The sequence below is a fragment of the Canis lupus genome, chromosome 6 (genome assembly GCF_011100685.1).
Source record: "Canis lupus familiaris isolate Mischka breed German Shepherd chromosome 6, alternate assembly UU_Cfam_GSD_1.0, whole genome shotgun sequence".
In the NCBI taxonomy this organism is placed as follows: domain Eukaryota; kingdom Metazoa; phylum Chordata; class Mammalia; order Carnivora; family Canidae; genus Canis; species Canis lupus.
In genome coordinates, this window is record NC_049227.1 from 42,611,890 (window position 1) to 42,633,941 (window position 22,052).

Genomic DNA, 22,052 nt, shown 5'->3' on the forward strand with positions numbered 1-22,052 from the left:
ACCCCCTTTAATGGTTATTAGGCTCCCAGAAACCCCAGATGTAGAGAAATATTATGGAGGAGTATTAACCAGAGAGAAGGGAACCCGTGGTTTGTGCTCCTGATATTCACAAAAACATCTTGTTTGTTTCAAGTCCACCGAGTTCCTTCCAAGTATAGACAGGAAACTTACAAATCCCCCCCTGATACTGATGAGAAATTCCCCAAGGTCTCTGGTCTGTTTCCTAGAAAGATGGTTAAAGCCCTCCTGGGGAACCTTGGGTGGCGCAGCGGTTTGGCGCCTGCCTTTGGCCCAGGGGCGATCCTGGAGACCCGGGATCGAATCCCACGTCGGGCTCCCAGTGCATGGAGCCTGCTTCTCCCTCTGCCTGTGTCTCTGCCTCTCTCTCTCTCTCTCTCTCTCTCTGTGTGACTATCATAAATAAATTAAAAAATAAAATAAAATAAGTTAAAAAAAAAAAGCCCTCCTTAGCCACCGTTCCGATCCCTCTCAGGTTGAGAGCTTTCTCTGCTTAACAAATGTCTGTCTGTGGCTGTGGCTGTGCTCACTCTGTTGCCTGTGAGATTGGGTCTTCGGCTCTGTGAGACGAGAACCAAGCTGTCCCGTGTCACCATGGCCCCTCCAGCCTAAGGGCGTGGGCAGCGGAGCCGCAGGCAGGACCACCACTCGGGATCCAAGTTGGGGGCCCCCGGGCTCCTGGCCACAGCTGCTGTCCACGTCCGAGCAGAGCACGCCGGACGGGCTTCTCTGAGGCGAGTCTGGCGTGAGCACGGCCCATGGGGCACACCCAGGGAGCCGAACAGGGAGACTGAGGGAGCCCAACGGAGTCTCTCGGGTCCAGGCTGGTCAGGCAGCAGCAGATCGGGGTGACACGCAGGGCAGAACAGGACCAACTGGAGGAAGGTAGAGCACTGCTCCCGTTGGAACCCCTGGGGAGAGTGTAAAAAACTGGATTCTGGGACTCCCTTCATGGAGTCTCCATTCTCAACCCAGTTTCCCAGGGATTCCCATGGAGCCAGCATCTGAGAAACTCCAGAGTGACCCACACGGCAGCCTGTGTGGCACCCTGCCCTCCTGGGGTGGCGGAGGGTACTGAGGAAAGCTTGCCGCATGGGGAGACACCTAGGAGGGATCCAGTCTAGTCCCAGCGGTTCTGCGAGGGTGCTGGGGGCAGCAGGAAGCACTTGTAGGAGGCCAACTTTGGGGAGCATTCATGGAGCTCCTCCCCTGCTCAGACATGTGACCCTGCTATTGCATAACCCTCACTGCCCTCCTTAGCCCCCTGGACAAATGATGAACCCGAAGCTCAGAGAGCTCAGATTCCAAGGCCACGCAGCTGCGAGCCAGGCCTGGGTTCAAACCAATTCTCTCTGACTCCAAGGTCCTTGCTCTGTCCTGTGTAGAGTCTCACACCACCTGCCCTGCTGGCAAGGTAACAAGCGCCTGGTCACCAAGAGAGTCCCAACGGCAGCGGGGAACCCGGCTTTAGGTGTAAACCAAACAGTGTGGGTTGGGAATGTGTGTGGTGGGCGTGTGAGGGCCCAGAAGTCAAGGAGAGGTTTTCAGACTCCTTGGCTGATTCTGTGCTCCCCTCCACCGACCTCCTCCCCCCACCCACACACACACCTCCCCGAGCCTCAAAGAAGCCTGACAGCCAGTCCAGTGCTAAACAGAGGAGGCCTGGCGCCAGCCCAAGACCTCAGTGGCCTTGGTGGGGTGGCCTGAGATTCTCAGGGGTACAGCACAGGTCTTTGGGACCCTCAACGGCCATGTGGGACAAAGGGGAAATCTGAGCCCTTCCACTGGCCTTCTCACTGGCTTTCCCAGGCTTCAGGCCACTGATCACACCCTTTAGCAGCCACCCCGGGGTGGACAGAGGTCCCAGGGCCCCAGGAGTGGCTTCCTGGGATTTGTTTGTCTTGTTTTGTTACTTTTTAAATTCCCAATTACTTTGTGTGTGGTGGAATGGGAGCAGAGAGGCATTGGTTACAAAAATAGCATGTTCTTTGGGAAGAAGTTGGAAAATGCATAAAAGCACAAAAAAGAGAGTGAAGCCACATAGAAGCACCCACACAGCTGGAGATAACTGATCTTGTTTCTTGTGGTGTCTTCTCAAGACCAGCCTCCTAGGTTCAGATCACAGGCCTATTGCTTGGTGCTGGGTGACCTGGGACTAATTACTTAACCTCTTTGACCGTTGGGCCTCAGTCTCTTTTTATGTAAATCGAAATGCAAATAACAGACTCTACCTTCCTGGGTTGCAGCAAGTGCTGCCTAAGTGTTCAGATTCACAGGGTGACCATTTTTTTCCTTGCTCAAGATTTCGTGATTACAATTTTTTTTTTTTTTACAAAATTGAGTGTTGCCATTTTGTAAGTAGGCTTTTTCATCTAGAGCTACGTGAACTTCCTTCCCTTTCCTTTCCTTTCCTTTCCTTTCCTTTCCTTTCCTTTCCTTTCTTTCCTTTCCTTTCTTTCTTTCTTTCTTTCTTTCTTTCTTTCTTTCTTTCTTTCTTTCTTTCTTTTAGTTTTAGGTAATCTCCACATCCAACATGGGGCTCAAACTCAACAACCCTGAGGTGGAGTCACAAGCTCTACTGACTGAGCCAACCAGGCACCCCTATCCTGAAGATTTTCTATGTGTAGACTTACATGATTGCACTGTTTTCTGTTTAGATTTACAGGATTCTAGGTTTTGTTGAGGTTCTTTCTGTTTCCATTGATAGGATTTCAGTTTATGTATTTGTTCATTGGTTTGTTTCATAAAATGAGATCACACAAAACTAGGATCTGCCATTCTGTAGCCTACCCTTTTCAGCTTATCCCCATCATGAACTTTCCCCCACATCCCGACCGGTCTTTTACACGCTGTTCTGAATGGCTGCATTGTAATCATCTTGGGCATCGAGCTGAAGTAGAGGCCAGAGCAGAAGTACACACTGGAAGTGCTGGGGGGAGGCCCCTCCCCGGCGCAGCCAGGGCAGCCGCTCCCCACAGGGCTGACTCAGGACACTGACCCCCTCCCAGAGGCAAGGCCTGAGCTGGGCCGGCCAGACCCCTCCCTTGAGATCGCAGAGGACACGCATGCCCTCCCCCACCTCCCAAGCCGCCCTTCCAGGCCTGCTTTCCTGAAACCCTGCTCTAAATCACAGTGCAAAGTCCAAGCCTCTGGTGAAGGGCTTTCCAGACAGAGGGCCTTTCCTCAGGGCTGTCAGGTGAAGGGTGCTGGGTGAATCCGGGCCTCTGGGACCACCTACACTCCTACCCCCTGGATGAGGGATAGGCCCCAGAATGCAAGGGAGGGAGGAGGAGACATGTGTGGGAGTGACCCAGTGGATGCAAGGCTGGAGAGAGGCAGCACCAAGTGAGCAGAAGCAGGGAGAGGAGTGCTGAGAAACCCCTAGAATGGCATCCTGCTGCCAGGGACATGTAGAGAAAGTAGGAGAAGTAAGACCTGAGTGCTGGCTTTGGGTTTGGGGGTTCAGGAGATTGAGGGACTGAGGGCAAGCTAGGTGAAGGGGGCTGGTCTGAGATTCCAATCCTGGTCTCCCAGTCCCTGGATGGGGAAGTTTCCTGGGGCACCTGGGGCCTGGCCTTCTCTCTGGAAAATTCAAGGCCGGGACACCACACTGCCTCTGGAGAATGGACCACATGCCCTGAAGTCACCCCTTCTCCCAGCCTCCTCCTGCTCCAGCCTCCTTGCCTTCCTCTGCCTGTCTGGGGAGTGGGGAGCACGGCGGAGTCTCCCCCAGCAACACCAGCCCCTCCATCTACGCTGGACCTCCTTCTTCCGCAGCTTCCTAAAGCTCCAGGCCTTTGCTGTCTCTGTTCTCTCACCAGTAGCTTCTCCCCAGCAGCAAGTATGCCACAGTACCTCCCCCCTTAAACACATTTCTTTTTTAAGATTTTATTTAGTCATGAGACACACACGGAGAGGCAATGACACAGGCAGAGGGAGAAGCAGGCTCCTTGCGGGGAGCCCCATGCGGGACTCGATCTGGGTCTCCAGGATCACGCCCTGGGCCGAAGGCAGAGCTCAACCACTAAGCCACCCGGGTTCCCCGCCTCCTGAACACGTTTGAAAAGGTTACCATATGTCATCCCCTGACCCCACCACCCCATTCCCAGCAGAGCCTCTTGGAGGCGCCCACACTAACCCTCTCCAGCCAGCTCCGTCCACCATGGCTCCAGAGAACTGCCCTCCCCTCCCCCCCCCACCATGGCCTCCATGTGGACAAGGACACAGATTCTTCTCTCAGCACTTTTCCCCACCTGTGGGTCACACCTCAGCCAGGTGTCTACTCCTTCCTTCTAGAACCTCTGTCCCCTCCCAGCTCCCCTGAGAGCTCATGGGCTCCTTAGAAGGCTCCTCTTCACCTTCCAGTCTCCTCATGTTGAGTGCCAGGGCTCAGCCTGAGGCCACTGCCCTTCATTCACAGTGGCCTTCTGTGGCCTCCTCCCCTGAGAACACTGGGCATCTGTGCACAACTGCCAGGTACCGGCCACCCTGCAGCAGCTCTTCCATCGAAGGCCGCGCCGCCAACGGCGCCCCAACACGGCTGAATGGTCTTGCCACCCAGTCTTGAATCAGGGTGCATCAGGGTCATCCCACCGTGCTTCCTACATTCTCGATGCTTCCAGCAGAAGTCACAAAAGCCCTCCAAACTGTAGCCACCCGGCAGAACTGAATCTCCTCCCTCTGTGGGCTCCTCCTCCCCTGCGCCTTCCCCACCTCACCAAGAGCCACCACAGCCTCTCTGTCCAGCCCCCACCTGGAGTCCCCCCAGGCCCTCTCCTCCTCAACCCATCTCATCCCTAGTGCGCGTGGCCAGCCCCCCACGGCCCCGCGTCCTCCCTGTCACCGCAGAGCTGCCCCCACCGCAGCCTGCTCTCCCGGCCAGGGGAAGGTTGCACCTGAAACACAAATCAGATCACACCAGTCCACTCCAGACCCCCAGTGTCTCCCAATTGCCCTCGAAGTAAAAGCCACACTCCTGGCTGTGGTCCACTGAGGCTGGTGCTCTGTGACTGCGGCCCATGCCTGCCTGTCCCGCCTCAGGCCACTTGGCAACACCTCTCTCTGCACTCCTTAGACTTCAGTCTCCCGGCTGCCTTTCCAGCTGCCACATCTCCGTCTTGCTGCTCCCTCCCATGGGCACTTCGTCCCACTGGCTCCTTCTGAACCCCTTATCGAAGCTCAAAGCTCCCGTCCTAGTCCTCGGAGATGTCTTCTCTGATTACATGCACCCAAAGTATCCTCCCACACCCATGCCCTCAGTTACACCACCCCTGCTGGTTTCCTTCCTGTCGCTTATCAGTGCTTGAGGTATCTGCTCATTTCTTCTACCTCTGGAATGTAAACTCCAAATGCAGGGATGAGATCTCTCATACACGCCTCTACCTGGCTCATAGAAGCCAACTGCCCGCCCCCCAGCCTCATGTGCCAGGACCAGATGCAGCAGTGGCACAGAGGAGGTCTGTTTCTGTGGCTCCCCGTAGCCCCAGGACCAGGCACCAGCGCCCAGCCAAGGCCATGACTCAGGCCCTGGCTCCTGATCCGAATCATCCATGCAGCCCACCAGCAAGAGCTCTGGCTCGACCCACCCTGGCAGCTGGCTCCATGAGCCTGAGGCGCTCTTAGCTGGCACTCTACCCCTTTCAGCCACAAGCAGGCCTCTGTCCCCAAATACCAGAGTCCTGCCCTACCTCCCTTACTGCCCTCTGTGAAAGTGGACCTCTTTCCTCCAGAGTTCCTCAGCACTGAGTAGGGCCTGGGACCTGCTCTGGAGTTTCTGAGAGGCCCAGGCCAGGGGAGCCTGGAGGGACTCCTTGGCCTCTTCGGCCCTAAACCTGTGCACCTAGGTCTGTCCCTACCCCCCCCCCCAACTCCTCAGCCACTGCTCTCTATGCCCTGAGAATCAGCAAATGGCAGGGCCTTCTGAGGAGGCAGCAGACCAGCAACATCGTCGCCACACCTTTGTCCAAAGCCACTCAGTGATTCCACTCACCACCAGGTGATGAGGACACACATATCCTCTGTCACCTGCCACCACCTCCCTGTTACACACGCACATACGTAGACACACACGGAGTTCATGCTCTGGCCATACACCACTTCTCACCACACCATTTCACCCACTTGTTCAGCAGGATTGCTACTCCCTCCACCTGGCATTCCCTTCCCACTTCACCCCGTGGCCAGACTCCTATTTGATTTTTAAAAGCCCACCCCAGCGTTCCCTCCTTTGGGAAGCCTTCCCTGATGCCCCAAACAGAGTATGGTCCTTTGTGCCTGGGATGCCACAGTCCATATATTTGTTGACAAAGTCCTTCTTTCCTCTAGACTGTGGCAAAAACTACCCTGGGTCCTCAGGAATCCTAGTCTGATGGGGACATGCCCCTCAGTGTGACATGTACAGTGATGGAGGGTCATGTGTACCAGGGACCTGGGAGCCGAGGACCAGAGTCGCCACCAGTCCTGCGCAGTGGAAAACCTTCCAAAGGAGGCACAGCTTGGGTGTTGGCCTAAAGGCATAAAGGGATGAATGTTCCCAGCTGAGAAAGGCGAGGAGCCAGCTATAAAGGTGTGACTCCTCCAGATTCCCGGGTCACTCCAAGCTGAGTGTAAAGTGCAAGGGGCAGCGAGGTGGGGGATAAGACCGGGCTCAGAGGCAGGAGCCTCAAGTCTATGAAGCTTCTACTCTGTTCAGTAGGAAATGTGGCACCATTTGCATGCTTGGAGAAGAGTGAATACACATCTTTCGCCTGGCCTTGATTTCAGGTTCTACTGTGGACTAATTTATCAAGATAATAATTCAGGGGTGAAATGATGCCCAAAGTGCCCCCAAGCCCCAGTTTAATAAGGAATGTGATATTGAAAGCTTTTTAAGGGATTCTTTCTAAATCTTTTGAAATCTAATTCCCGAGACTTCTGGGTTTCCTAGAGTCCATCAGAATTTACCAATAAATTGTCAAATACCTTCAAAGTTTTAATTAATGTATGCATCTTTTCATGTAGGTGCATGATCAGGAGTTTGGATTGTATCCTGAGAGCATCAGGGAGCCAGTGATGGGTTTTAGACACAGAAGGATGGTCACCTTTCTGGGTGAGGATCATCCCCTATGTGCAGGGAGGAGGGAGGATGAATAAGAATATGTCTGGAACCAGGCATGGTCACAGGTGGCCAGTTTGATGCATCTGAGCTCAGGCCACAGCAGTGAGGTGGGGGGACAGGTGGATCTATCTGTGGAGACTCACAGGGTGGGGGAGGGGCTGGGTGTGGGGGCCAGGAGAAGATGGCCCTGGTCCCTGCTTGGATGCTTGGCTGGGTGTTGGTGGCTCCACTGAGCTGGGGACGTGGGTGGAGAGCCTGGGTTGTTTGGAGGGAGACACCGAAGTCAGGCTGAGTCCCAAGGTGTCTCCTAGCATCTAGCACAGGGCCAGGCCAATGGGAAGCCTTCCTTTTAGAGCCAGGGAGTGCATGAGTGAGTGGATGAGGTCCCAAGCCCACGTAGCCTCACAGTTCAAGGAGATGCCCTTTGAGTCCCAGCTCTCGATGCCCCAGCCAGGATTGCTTCGCTAAAGCACTTACTTTGTGGGATGCCCAGGTGGCTCACGGTTGAGCGCCTGCCTTCGGCCCAGGGTGTGATCCCGGTCCTGGGATTGAGTCCCACATCAGGCTCCCTGCATGGAGCCTGCTTCTCCCTCTGCCTGTGTCTCTGCCTCTGTGTGTGTGTGTGTGTCTCTCATGAATAAATAAATACAATCTTAAAAAAAGAAAAGAAAAGAAAAAAATAAAGAACTACTTTGGCACCGGGAGCTTTCTCTGTGTAGAATCCTCAGTTACGGCCCCCACATCCCCAGGGGTGTGTGGCCTGGCCTCTCCATCCCTCCTAATGCCCCCTCTTCCCTGGAGTGGCTCCACCCTGGCGGGTGTCCACAATGTCTCGCCCGGAAGAATCCCTGAGTCCAGCCTCCACCCCCCAGGGCACAAAGGGCTCCTGTCTGAGGACAGCCTTGCTGCTCCCAAGGGCACCCCTACAGGGACTGTGGAGTGCAAGAGCCCATCGTGCCAAGGGCTGCTCCGTATCTTTCTGCCCTGAGGTTCACGTGCATCTCTGCAGTGGGCTGTGCCCCCCCGCCCCCCCGCCCACTGTCTGCTGTGCGAGAGCCCACTGTGCTTGCGCTGATGTCAGGGGAGGCCTACGGCCTGTCCTGAGCTGGGTAGGAGCACAGGCTTAGGTGGGCCCCCGGCCTGAGCCAGAGGTGGAATGTGCCCACAGCCTTGATGAAGCTAGGCTGGGACTGGAGGAGGCAAGGTGACAGGCTGTCCTATCGGGAAAGAAGTGAGAAGCAAGAGGCCCCCTGGGAGGCCATGGCTAGAGGCTGGCCCAGCTGGCACCTCATCCCTGGGCCTCTAAAGCTGGCAGCCCTACAGACTCTCGCAGGGGGGCTGGCCGTGGCCAGGATGCAAACCCTGGCCTCCAGACCCTCAAGGGCAGTGGTGGCTGGGCCGGGGGCTGGGAGTCAACCAAGACCTCCCAGGATGGCCCCAGGAAGCCGAGGATGGACGTGCAGACGCAGGCCCCGCTCCCAGACCACGGGCCTCCCCGTGGATCCTAACACCTAGCAGGTCCTGACCTCCGCCCAGGAGATCTGCCACCAAATTGGACTCCCCTCCCCTCCCCTCCCCTCCCCTCCCCTCCCCTCCCCTCCCCTCCTCTCCTCTCCTCTCCCCTGCTGCCTTGTTCCCTTTGATCTGTTTCCATGACCCCCTTGGACTTCAAGCTCCCAGAGGGCAGGCTGCCCAGCCCAGCCTGGGTGCCAAAGAAGTTTTTTAAGTAAAAGGAAGCAGAGGGACTGGGACATGAACAGGGACAAAGGCAACCTCCGGTCTCTCATCTTTCTCGAAGCCCGCCAGGTATGGAGCAGAGGTCCGAGGGCATAGGGCAGTGGGGAAGGAAAGTGAGTGGGGCACAAGAACTGGGGCTGACAGGTCCCCTGCGGGGTGGGAGGAGACAAGAAAGGACAGAATGGTGTGGCCCTGCCAGGAAGAGTCTCCACCCTCTGTAATGCCCGTGGTGGTCCCAGCCCCTGGTCCCCATCTGCTTTTCCGAGATCCAGGTCCTGCTCACAGGCACCACTGGGCACACGTAATCATGCATCCACACGTGCCGCACTACACCCGCTCGGGCACACGTGCCAGTCCATGGCCTCCCCAAAGCCTGGGGTCCACCTCTAGCCACCTGTCCCCGGACCACAGAAGCCAGACCTCCCTGGGCCAAGACAGTCCTCTCCTTTCGGCCCCAGCCTAGTGCCTGATGTGGACCTGGGGCCTCAGAGGGGGCACCAGGCGGCAGAGGGAGGAGAGGCCACGCCCTAAGCTGGAGGAAGGCAGAGGAGGAGGCTGCGCAGCAGGGTCCCTGGCTAAGCCTGGCGCTGCCACAGGTCCAGCTTCCTTGCTGAGCGGGTGGTGGCCTCCGAAGCCTCCACGCCCACCGGAGTCCAAAGAGCACAGGTGTGGCTGCCTCGTGGCCTCATCATCATAAGGCCCGCCTGCTCCCCAGGGCCCACGGCTCAAGGGCCCCTGTTCACAGCCGCTAACAGAGAAGCGCTGCCTTCCCACCCCCAGCACCAGACCACCAGCTCAAGCACCGGCCCCCTCAGGGGGACAAGCGCCTCTGGAACACAGGTAAGGGCCTGGCCCACAGGAAAATCGGGGCTCCGCCAGCTGCAGGTGATCCCAGGCCCAGGTCTCCAGCTCATTCCCTGCCGGGAAGAGCATGCCCCAGCAAGGCTTGGCACTTGGCTGCAGCTAGCTGGCTAGGAAGCAGGGGAGGGGGAGCCAGGGCTCCAGAAGAAACTCTGGGCTCCTTCTCCCAGTGTCTGCGATGCAGACACCCCTTCCCTGCTCCAAGCCCCTAAGTTAGGAGGATACATCTGGGAAACCAGCCTGCCACAGCTCTACTCCCCCAAGGGCAAGGCAGGCCAAAGCCAGCCGCCTCCCCTCTCCTGCTGTTTGGGATCTTGACAGTTCCCTGGACGTACCCACAGGAATCATGCTGGCATGGGGGAGGGCAGTAGGGCCAACCAAGGCAGAGTTCATTTTCTCTTCTTTCTCTTCCGGATCTAGAAGCAGGAAGTGTTGCAGCCTTGGGGGGTAGAGTAGGGAGGAGCAGGCTTCCAGCATCCTCCTCCCCTTGGAGGGGACAGAGCCAAATTCCCCTTAATTCAAGCTCCCAAACAAGGAAAATAGAGCCAACCATCTCCTCCACAATCCCTCAGTTGTTTCCTAGCAACTGATCTCCTCATCACTGACTCATCTTATCAGACCCACTGTTATTTTCATAACAGTCCTAATAAATGGGTGTGGGCTGCCTTCTTACACTTTGCCCGGGCTATTTCAGGGTTTCTGTATGACGCAGGCACATCATGGGGATGCATGGCACCCACAAACTTGACACCCTATTCATGAAGCATACACACGTCATTCAAATGACACTTACCCCCTGACTCACATGTTCAAGTCACTCCCACCCCACCCTGCACCTGTACACGCACTGCACTTACCTCCATTCCATTTCAACATGTGTGTGCATTCTGGACACACACATACACACACACACACACCCTGTGCCGGGAAGGCACTGGGGAGACAGTGGTAGCAAGACAAGTCTGTCCTTAGCATGTTGCAGCCCCGTAACAGAGACACATATACACAATTAAAGCATGGGGTTTGCAGCCAGACTGGGCTAGGCTCATTTTCCAGGAAATCCTCTCCGGTGACCTCAGGCTTGTTACCCTCTTTGAGCCTCAGAGGCCCCATCTGGTTAATGGAGCAATAACAGCACCCACTGGGTGAGGTTGTTTTGAGGATTAAATGAGCTGATGAGGGTGAAGTCCATAGAACAGTGTTCAACGTGTAGAGCCAAAGAAGTACGAGCAATGGTAGTGAAAATTAAATAGGATGTTTGTAAGGGGCACAGCCCCAGGCTCACACGCTAACCAGAGGGGCTATCTTTGTTAGAGATAAAACTACAAGGCTGGGTGTAGCATCAGGAAGGCACTCTGGGCAGGGGAGAGTGTGGTGGTCAAGGGGGGGCTTCACTGAAGAGGTGATCCTTGAGCTGGATTTAAAGAGCTGGGTAAGGGGCACCTGGGTGGCTCAGTGATTGAGCATCTACCTTTGACTCAGGTCATGATCCCAGGGTCCCGGGATCAAGTCCTACATCAGGCTCCCCTCAGGGAGCCTGCTTCTCCCTCTGCCTATGTCTCTGCCTTTCTCTGTGTCTCTCATAAATAAATAAATAAAATCTTTTAAAAATAATAAAACTTTAAAAAAGGCTGGGCAAGGGGGACCTGGGTGGCTCAGTCAGTTAGGTGTTTGCCTTCAGCTCAGGTCATAATTCCAGAGCCCTGGGATCGAGCCCCACATCAGGCTCCCTGCACAGTGGGAAGCCTGCTTCTCCTTCTTCCTCTGCTTGCCACTCCCCCTGCTTGTGTGCTCTCATTCTCTCTCTCTCTCTCTCTCTCTCTCTCTCTCTCTCTCTCTCTTTCTCAAATAAATAAATAGAACCTTTAAAAAAATAAAATAAAGGGCTGGGTAGAAAAGGGCTCTGAACAGAGGGTTCAGTGTATGGACAGATGAAGAGACAGGAGTCTTGATAAGACATTCAGGGAAGTGTAGATCATTGACAAACCCTATAGAGCCACATCATAAACATGCATTAACACGTGCATGCAAACAGATACACACACACAACACACACCCCTCCTGGGTAGGTCTGCAGCTTAAGAGGCAACATGGACCTCCTCCCAATTTGCAGAACTGAAACAGGCTTGGACAAAAGGTTTGCTTTGGCAAGAAAGGCTGTTGTACCTGACACTTTTCCTCCAGAAGCGAGGCATCTTCACATCCAGGCCCAAGACAGGATGTTTCCAGGTGCCTGTCCACAGAACTTTCCTAAGTCCACAGGAATGGGCTTTACTGAACAAATAATAATAAAATAAAGGAGGCCAGGAGCCTGCCTTGAGGCCTCCCAGGCCCAGCCAAAATGGGGCTCCTCAGAGGAAGGCAAGGCTGAATATGGTTCCAGAAAGGCCCCTGGAGCCAGGTTTGGGTTTGGTCCTGGAGGCCCCAAGTCAGAGTCTGGCCCAAGCCTCCGGCCTGGGTGAGTGATGAGCTGCAAGAGCAGTTCTCCTGCCAGGGTCTGTCCTGGTATTTTTCTCCCCAGCCCTGATGGCTGTCTCTTTGGTTCAGTGTAGATTCTCAGAGTCATCTAACAGTGCCAACATGTCCCGGCCCAGCAGCAGAGCCATTTACCGTAAGCTCCCCTTCTGGTCCCCTCTCCCCTTCCCTTCCTGAACCCCTTGCCAACGGGCATCTCCCTCCCCTCGCTGACCACCCCCTGTAATTGTGTCTCCCCGGCCTGTTCTGTCTCCATCCCCTTGCTCCGCACCCCTACAGTGCAGCGGAAGGAGTACTTGCAGAACATCTCCTCCGAGCCCACCTGTCTGCAGCACAGGGTGGAGGTGAGTGGGTCCAGCATGGCAGGAGGAAGGAACGTGTGAGGATAACCTTCCCTGCAAGCACTTGAACAGACCACTGTCTCAGAGGTGTCTGGGCTTGAGTTCCCAGGGCAGGCACGGGGCCGCTTGGGGGCTGGAATGAAGGCTCTGGCCCTGCCTGGGCAGACAACACCGCGAGCTCTGGTTGCCCAAAGGGCTGCTGACACCCCAGGGGAAGCACAGGCCGGAAGGGTGTTGTGGGGAAGAGCAGACACCTGATCAGGCTGGCACATCCAGGGTAGACACCAGCCCTGGGCAGCAGCCGATCCAGGCTCTCAGGGAGAAGAAGCAGAGGAGGACACAGGGCCAGTGGTCTGGAGGCTCACGGGGCAGCGGAGGCCAGGTTCCTCCAGCCAGCCGGCTTGGGGCCAGGAGTCCTGGGCCTCGCGGTAGAGGTGGGCGTGGGAGCCGGCTCCGTTTAGGCCTGGCAGGTGAAGTCAGGAGGAGATGTGTCCAGGATGCCAGGCATTTGCTCATGAGATCAGGGGCCCCTGAATATGTAAGCAGCGTGAACTCCCAGAGAGGCACTGAGGGCTGGGCTGAGAGCAGGGCAGGGGATCAAGGAGCAGGAGACAATGGGAGCCCCCCAACAAGGGCCTGGAGGGGGGGCAAGGGGGACTGTGGTGTGTGGGGGTGGAGTTTGGATGGGAAGAGGGAAGGGTCTTCTCAAGGAAGGAGAATAACAGCAAAAACCTGCCAGGGCGATGGGACTAGCAGCGGGCAAGGCTCTGAGCAAGACCGAGATGACCGTGGACCTCATCGGGCAAGAATCAGGGGCAGGGGGTTCTGGATCTTCCTGGGAGACTGGGAAGGGACAGACTAGCAGAAGTGGGAAAAGCATTCAGGGTATAGGGAACAGCATGAGCAAAGGCAAGGAGGCAGGAGTGCTGAGTCAGAGAAGAGAAGGACCAGGCTGGGGTGGTAGATTCCCAAAGGGGGCAAAGGCAGCCAGGGACAGAATTGGAGGGTCCTATATCCCGCCCAGAGGAGTTCAGACCATTTGTTGGGTTATTAGAACCCACATCTACCACCATCCAGCCCTGTCTAGTGACCTGGACTGTTAAGGGCCATGACATCCTTCCTCCAGGGTTCTAAACCCTCTAGTGCAGCTCATCAGACTCTGCCTCCAGGGCTCTATCCCAGCCCAACTGCTTCCAGCCCTCCCACTGGCCCAGAAAGGCTGCTGTGTGGGGATGGCCTGGGACCTCCTGAGCAACAAGGCTAAGAACGTGCCTTCCCCCTCTGCTGCTTTTCCCCCCACCCCTACCCCATCCCGCCACCACCTGTGGGCCCCTGATCCAAACCTCCTTTCCCCTCAGCACCTAATGACATGTAAGCTAGGATCTCAGAAGATCCAAGAACCCAAGGATGCGCTGAAGAAGCTGCAGGAGATGGATGCTCAGGGCCGGGTGTGGAGTCAGGACCTGTTCCTGCAGGTCAGAGACGGCTGGTTCCAACTGCTGGACATCGAGACGAAGGTCAGCCCCCCCTGAACTTGGCAATGGATAACAGCTAACGTGGGGTGTAGAAAAGCAAGCACCTGGCATGGGCTTCACCCTCCCTGCCCCAAAGAACAGCCTGTCCCAGTATACAATACACATTCAGGCCTAGGAAGAGAGGGGAGACAGAGGCACTGGGTCAGAGAAGGTGACACCCCTGCCCGAGGCCATGAGGAGCCACCATGACTCTCAGGGACCTCACCGCCAAACTCTGTGTGGCGCAGGAGGAGCTGGACTCTTACCGCCTGGACAGCATCCAGGCCATGGACGTGGTGCTCAGCATCGGCTCCTACAACGCTATCCTGTCCATCACGGTGCAGGAGTCCAGCCTGCCAGCCACCAGCACTCTGCTCTTCCACTGCCAGGAAGTGAGGGTGAGTGACTAGGGGTAGGGCTGGGAGCGAGAGAGGGTCCAACGCCCATCACTTCCCCCTAACATCCCTCACCCCCCAACATAAACACACACACAGCCTGCCTGACTCCTGCTTCCTCCAGGCAGAGCAGCTAAGGAACAGCCTGAAGAAGGCCCTGGAGGAGGAGCAACAGCAAAGGTAGGCAGTCTCTGCCCCAGCCCACCTGCAGGACCTCTGACCTGGGGCCTGGGTGAGCAAGGCCCTGGCCCCACTTCTGGGGGAGCCCAGAAGCATGTGACCCAACCAACCTGGGCCTGGAACTGGGGAGGGACCAGCCTGGGGCTAGGGTGCAGATGAGCGTGGGGGAGGAGCGGGGGCCAGGCCCAGGGAACACTGGAGACTGTCCCTGGAAACTAATATCGGACTGAGAGGGCCTACAGGGCAGGCACATGCGGTGGGGTGGAGTCCAGATGGAGACCAGGGAGCAGGGCAGGTGGATCTTCTAGAGAGGGATGGTAATAATACCCTTTGATCTGGGGCAGAGCCTCTGTCCCAAGAACCCTGTCAAAGCTGTGTCCCCATCATGTGCTCAGCAGACCCCACTCTAGAGCCCGTCACCCCAGCCAAGACAGATGGAGGGGGCCTTCTCCAGAGAGGTCATTCTCTAAGGAGCAAGTACCCCCACCAGAGCAGGGGCTCCCTCCAGAGCAGTCCTACTGGATGACCCCAGAGCACAGTAAGTTTGGGGCACGAGGGCAGGTGGAAAGGAAGGTTTGAATCAAAGATCAGAAAGGCTCATGGTCCCCCTACATTGTAGGTACACCGCCATCCCCAAGGCCCCTGCTACGCAACTCCAGTACCCAAGAATCAAGCACCCTCACTTTGCCTCCTCCAAGGCGGACCCCATCTCCCGAGAGCCCAGAGAGGGATGAGGTAACTGTAGATCATCCTAAGCTGGCTGAAGCTTTCCAGCCCAAGGGAAGACCGGGTCCCAGGATGGCCAAGGCAGGCCCGGGACTGAGGAGGGACAGGGAGGCTTGGTCAGACCCTGGGCTGGGCCTGAGGCTCTGGCTGGAGGTAGGGAAGGGTCGGGGGCAGGGTTGGGAGTTCCAGGGTGGACCCAACTGCCCACTCAAGGGCACGGGTTGTTTGGGGTCCAGGAGATACTAAGCCACGTCCTTAGGGATATCGAGCTGTTTGTGGGCAAGCTGAAGGAGGCCCAGGCAAAGAGCAGTCATAAGAAGAAGAAACTAGGGAAGAAAAAAGGCAAGGATCAGTGGGGTGAGTGCTGAGGGCTGGGGGGGAGGGGGAGGATGTGGGGGTGTGGTCTTGGGATGATGAACAACCCCCCACTGTCCCCCTCCCCTATAGGAATGACACAGGCACAGTACATTGATTGCTTCCAGAAGATCAAGTACAGCTTCAACCTCCTAGTATGTGACTCCTCACCAGTTCACAGTCTTCCCCTCACCCCTCCCCAGCCACCGCTTCCTCTCTGGTCTCCTAGAACCCCAAGTCCTTTTCTTCTCCAGCTTCTCCCCCTGGAACCTCCCCTCCTCCACTTAGCACTTTTGGAGATCTCCAGGCTCCCAGCCAAGGCCCTGAACAATTATAGGGTCCTGGGGTCCTGGTGAAGGTGGGGAAGAATGATGGGTAGTAGCACATAATGCCCTGTGTCCCCAGGGCAAGCTGGCCATCTGGCTGCAGGAGAAGAACGCTCCCGAATTTGTGCACATCCTCTTCCAACTTCTAGACTCTGTGAGTTTGGGGTCGAGAGGGTGATGAAGAGGGACAGGCTGGAGTGAAGATGGAGCAGAGGCCAGGGTGGAAGGCAGGGGACAGGGAAGGTTGTGGGGTCTGCCCCTTGCTCATCACAATACAGCCTCCTCATTGACCCCAAGACACCATCCTTGCTGTCTACAGCACCTCTCAACAGACTAGAGGGGCTGGGGTTGGTCCGAGGACCCCAGGGATCTGAGGGAGACAGGAATGTGGCATTACAAGAGTTGGAAGCTCGGAATTCCGGGCCCCTTCCCACTCCTGTTTGGCCCTGGGAGACCTAGGCTGCCTGACGCCTTGCATTCCCTCCCCTAGATCCTGGCCCAGTGCCCTGAGCCTGGTCTAGCAGCCCGAGTGATTTCACCCCTCCTCACCCCCAAAGCCATCGACCTGCTGCAGTCCTGTCTCAGCCCGGCTGAGAGCAACTTCTGGAAGAGACTGGGTGCGGCCTGGACCACCAGCCGGTGAGTGAGGACAAGGCCTGAACTGCCCTGGGTCAGGACATTAGAGATGGTAGGCTCTGTTGTTGTCACAGACCAGAAATATCTCAAAACAAATTTCGGGGGGACCTCTCCGTGGAGTTCCCAACTTTTTATTAGACTAAGTACAAACAATTAAAAACCATTTTTTTAATTAAAAACCCCACCAGTCACCATCACTCACCACTGAAGGAAAAAAAGGACAGCTCTTTCCAAGAAAGTAGAGTTGGCTGCCTGCTATGAGAAATGTTCACGTTTTGGTCAAGGACAAAGTGAAAACATTGTCTCACTCCAGCCAGAATTTAAGAATTACTGACATAAGAGATGCCGATGTAACATCAGTAAGACTTGGCAACCGGTCAAAGGGTTGAGGGAGAAAGAGATATTCCACGCAGTGTGATGGTGAGATAGGCCACAGCTGAGCTGGCTGATGGGAGCTGTGGGGAGCAAGTGAGGTGGGGTGGGGGGTGTGGACCAGTGGGGGTCGGCTGAGCTGAGGTGTCAGTGAGACGGTCCCCAGGTACAGGGGGACCCAGAACTCGGTCTGAGAGCAGTGGGCACAGAAGTGGAGCACTCCAGAGGGAGCCCCAAGGACCCGCTTAACCAGCGAGGCCCCCTTGAGCCCACGGGATAGGAAGGGACACTTTCACGTGTAGGTAGCAAAGGGAGCAGAGGGTCAAGGAGGCAAAGAGGAATTCCAGAGAGTTCAAAGGAGCAACCAAAAAGCAAAGGCATGAAAACCAAGAGAGAAGAGGGTTTTAGGAAGAGAGAGAGGAGTCAACCAGGAAATAAGCCAGTTGGGCTAGCGAGTCCCTTGCCTACCAGGGTGCTCTTCTCAGTACAGACTCATTAAAATAATTTTTGTCCAATCCACCTGAAGATGTGGATTATGGTTCAATGTAATCTATTTATTTTGTTGTGGTAAAACATGCATAAGATAAAATTTGCCATTTTAAAGAGTAGAATTCCACAGCGTTAGGTACGTTCTCAGCGTTGTGCAACCGTCTCTACTGTTCATCTTCAGAACCTTTTTCATCATGCCAAACAGAAACTCTGTACCCATGAAACAATGAACTAAACAGAACTCTGTACCCATTCCTCCCTCTCCCCAGCCCCTGATAATTTCTCTTCTCTTTTCTGTCCTAGTTTATTATTATTATTATTAAAGATTTTTTTTTATTTATTCATGAGAGACAGAGAGAGGCAGAGACACAGGCAGAGGGAGAAGCAGGCTCCCCACGGGGCCTGATGTGGGACTCGATCCCAGGACCCTGGGAGTACGCCCTGAGCCAAAGGCAGATGCCCAACCACTGAGCCCCCCAGGTGCCCCCTTGAGCATATTTTTAAGGTAAAGAAAGGGAACCAATTAAAAAGGTTCAGAAACGGAATGATTTCTTCGTTCCTGTTGAATAGATATTTATTAGCTGCTTCCAATATCCCACCCACTGCACTCAGGCTGCTGCTCTCAAGGGGCTCCCTAGAGTTAGAAATACAGACTCATGGGAAGCATGTGGGATACAGTGGGGGAGGAAAGTAATTGGGGTGATCCAAGAGGAAGGAAATGCCCCAGTGAAGAAAGAAAGGAACTTGCTCAAGGTGAGCAGGGGTTCCCTGGGACAGGCAAGCGGAGAAGATTCCCAGCAGAACAAGCCTGGATGCCACAAACAGCACTGCCCCTCCTGCAATAGGGGTGCAGCGGGCGATAGGGCGGGAGGCTGGGGAGCCAGGAGCAGCCCCCACTCCGGAGTCAACCACAACAGCTGCTGTGACCTCAAGCCGAGTTCCACCCATTAGTTAACTCAAAAGAAAGAGAGCTGCTGCCAAGAAGTGAAAATCAGGTCAGAAAAGCCCAGCCTGAGCCCCGGGAGGGTCTTCCAGCACTGACACTCTGTGCTTCCATCCCTTCGATCCAAACTCCCAGGTTGTGCAATAAAGTGTCCAACGTGTTCTTAGGGAGTGGATGCATCTTCACCTCACGCGCAGAGGTGAGGCTGGGCTCTAGAGACCCACGCGGACACATGCATTCTGCTTAACTGGGTGCCCCAGTAAGGGTATCTGGGGCCTTTCATCTTTGCTCACGGGCCATGTCCTCCCTTGTAAGACGTCGAGGCCAGGGCCTGCCATCTCCTCCCTCTCCACATCCGACAGCCTGGCACCAAGTGGACTCAGCTTTGTTCTCTCCCCAGGGCCAACTGGACAGGCAGTGAGCCCCCACCGTTACCAACCCACATTCTATGATGGTTGGCAGCTTCCAGAACCCTCCAACCAGGTAAGGGATGCTTAGCAAAGAGCCCTGCTCAAAGCCCTGGGCTCTGGCTATTTTCTGCCCTCCCCGTCCACCATGGTCACATGACAGCTCTAAGTGGTAGGTGGGTTCAGGTAGGTCCCAGATCTGCGAGCTGGGCAGGCAGGGAGGGCGTGTGAGGCAGGCATGTGTGAGTGGGGCTGTGGTCTGATACGCCAGCTCCCATACCAGGCTGGCTGACTCCCTGCTCTTGCTCTCTCTGCTCTTTCCCCCCAGGCACCCTCGGGATACCAGAGCTCTACCTCTCTACGGTATGCCCTGGACTTAGTCAGGACTCTATGATGGCGGGGGGGGGGGGGGGTGTGTGTGAGACTGACCCTATGGATCTGTGGATTCTACAACTCAGAGACCCTCTGAGCTCACTTTTGGCCAGTCACATGCCTGTACAGCACCTCCTCACCCCTACCTTGAATCGAAAAGTGGTTTTTTACCTTCCCAGTCTCCCATCCTGCTTCCTGTGATATGACCTACCATGCCTCTGATTTCCCAGAGCTCAGGTATAAAGCACTCAGAGGAGAGCTCAGACAGAGAAGAGTCCATTGCTAGCAGAGTCTTCAGAAATCAGTGACATTTCAGCCCCCTCCTGCCTACAGAAACCCCCACCCCAAGCCCTGCCTTACACTGACCTGCCATTAAATCCCAGTGGCAGCCGAAGGGTCACCACCAGATTCCAGGCAGGAGATCTCTGGGTCTCTGGGGCTGGGACAGGGACTCAGTCTCTGAGACTCCATTCTCCAGCCCTCCTGACTCTGTGTATGGTCGGGGTGGGGGGGAAGCCCTGGATTAGGGAGCACCTCCTACCTTGCCCAAGAGGAGACACACAACCATGGCCCTCAACCTGGGGACCCCAACCACATGCCCTCCAGCTCCAGACCCATGAAGCCAGCCCTGAAAATGCAAGTCCTATACGAGTTTGAAGCCAGGAACCCACAGGAACTGACTGTAGCCCAGGGAGAGGTGCTGGAGGTGAGACTCGGGCTTGAGCCTAGAAAAAGAGGTGGTGGTGGGTGGGAGCTGTAGGCAGCCTGGCATTGGTGGTCTGGGTGTGGGGCTGCCTAGAGAGAAGGAGGGTGGGGAAGGGCAGGAAGGAAGAAAGCCGTGTTGGGGATTGGGCGTGGATAGAGGCTCCGGTGACTGAAGTAGGGACTCTTGGCAGGTCCTGGACCAGAGCAAGCGGTGGTGGCTGGTGAAGAATGAGAAAGGACAGAGTGGCTACATTCCCAGCAACATCCTAGAGCCCCTACAGTCGAGGGCCCCGGGGGACCAGAGCCAGTCGCCTTCTTGGGTACTATCCAGCCTAGACCGTCCAGAAGCTACAGGCCGGGGGTGGGAGCAGGAGGGATTCAATGACAAGTGGAGGAGATAGTCTTGGTTCTATTTAATCGGCATCATCACAGGCTCCCTGTGTGCCAAGTTTATCCTGGGGCCTGAGCAGAGAACAAGGCCTTGTCTCCACCAGACAAGCAAACCGCAGAGTGAGATAAGTGATTTGATGGGAGTCCAGAGAAAGGGCCCAGATGTTGGGGACCGTGGGTAGAAATGAGATGAGACGGCCTCTTACCCGGGCTCCCCTGGTTCCAGGCTCCAGTGCTTCGACCTAGCTCGACGCCTGAGGAGGTGGCGGCCTGGCTACAGGCACAGAACTTCTCCACCACGTGAGTGTCCCGCCCTGCTGTGCTGGGAGCACTTGGGAGGGAGTCAGGTTACAGCCAAGGCAGCCCGGAGCCCCAGAACACCCAGAACATGCACCGCACAGAAGAGACCCGCAGGTGCCACCCTCTGCTGAGTTAGAGAGAGCGTGCTAGAGCACTGAACGGGGAGCCTCTGCCTCGGGGGGACAGTAGGATTCCAGGAAGCCCGAAAGAACTTCAGGTGCCAACCATCCCTTCCTGCCGCAAAATTCTCTTCCAGGGCATTCCTCTATTCAAACCCAAGAGTTCTGAAGTCGGTTTAAGCCAACATGCGTATCTTACTCCGTCACCTCCAGATACACTTTTCCCCAAATTCTGTAACCCCAGCGCCCAAGCCCAACAGCCCCTCATACTCCAAAATGTACCACGCCTCCAACACACAGGCCCCCGCCCTCCACTCCACCTGCCGACACCTCCTGTTTTTGTTCCCAGCACCGTGAAGAGCCTCAGGTTCCTCACAGGGAGCCAGCTGCTTCGCATGAGACCCGGGGAGCTCCAGATGCTGTGTCCACAGGAGGCCCCACGGGTCCTGGCGCAGTTAGAAAATGTCAGAAGGACGTTGGGGGTGAGGACACCCTGTGGCCCTGACCCTCACAGGGAGTGTGGGATGCTCCCTGGGTAGGAGGGAGAGTGCCAGGTGGACAAGCCCGCAGGCCCAGCCCTGGGCTAGGAGCGAGTGTGGCGGGTGCTGGGCACAGGACAGTCCCCTCAGAGGCCCGACTTCCCACGCGCAGCCAGGGTGCTCAAGCCTGCCATGAGGCTCCAAGCTGAGTGTTGACGTGAGCCCTGGGGATCCCTGGCCTGCCACCTTCCTCACCTCGATCCTTTTCTTTCCTCAGATGAGCCTTTAGGCACCAACCCAGACACCTCTGAGACCAAGACCCTCTCGCAAGCAGGATGGCAGATCTGATACTTTTTGGCATCCTGAGAAATCCACACTCACGTCCCCAGTTTGCAGTGAACCCCACGCCCCAGCTCACACAGCAAAGAGGATGAGCAAGCCCGGAGGCTGAGACAAACGGTGCCCCTTCTCGCTGTGTTGAGAGCCCTCCCCAGTGACCACCTATTTATTGTGTGTCTTTCCTAAGACTGGAGCACTTTGTGCTTGATTTGTCAGGACTCTCATTCAGCCCCCCTCCTCCCCAGTAAAAGCATCTGCGAGCTTGGCATGTGCCTCCCAGTGGCTTCTTCTGGGCCTGATGGGAGCCAAGGGCAGGGAGGCTGGAAGCAGTGGGATGCTGGCCGTGAAACAGTGGTAGCCCCACACCCACCACTGGGCCAGACTGTTTGAAGGTGAGTGGGAATTCCCGCCGCAAACCTGGAGCTGAGAGAATTTGAGAATAATGGCCCAAGCTCTCCTTAGTCTCTTTATAAACAAA

General features: G+C 56.0%; 1 protein-coding gene across 1 annotated transcript; it reads left to right on the forward strand.

The window, feature by feature from the left end:
• Positions 1-7,046: 7,046 nt before the first annotated feature.
• On the forward strand, positions 7,047-21,838 carry EPS8L3 (EPS8 like 3). Its single transcript, XM_038541059.1, is given in 22 exon segments — positions 7,047-7,105; positions 8,788-8,920; positions 9,448-9,691; positions 12,260-12,323; positions 12,467-12,531; positions 13,887-14,045; positions 14,291-14,440; positions 14,562-14,617; positions 15,013-15,155; positions 15,237-15,352; positions 15,580-15,700; positions 15,791-15,852; positions 16,103-16,177; positions 16,514-16,662; positions 18,864-18,894; positions 18,896-18,946; positions 19,199-19,233; positions 19,849-19,948; positions 20,139-20,267; positions 20,564-20,637; positions 21,106-21,238; positions 21,513-21,838. Coding segments are annotated over 19 exon segments (1,692 nt in total). The 5' UTR covers positions 7,047-7,105; positions 8,788-8,920; positions 9,448-9,691; positions 12,260-12,292; the 3' UTR covers positions 21,525-21,838.
• Positions 21,839-22,052: the final 214 nt, after the last annotated feature.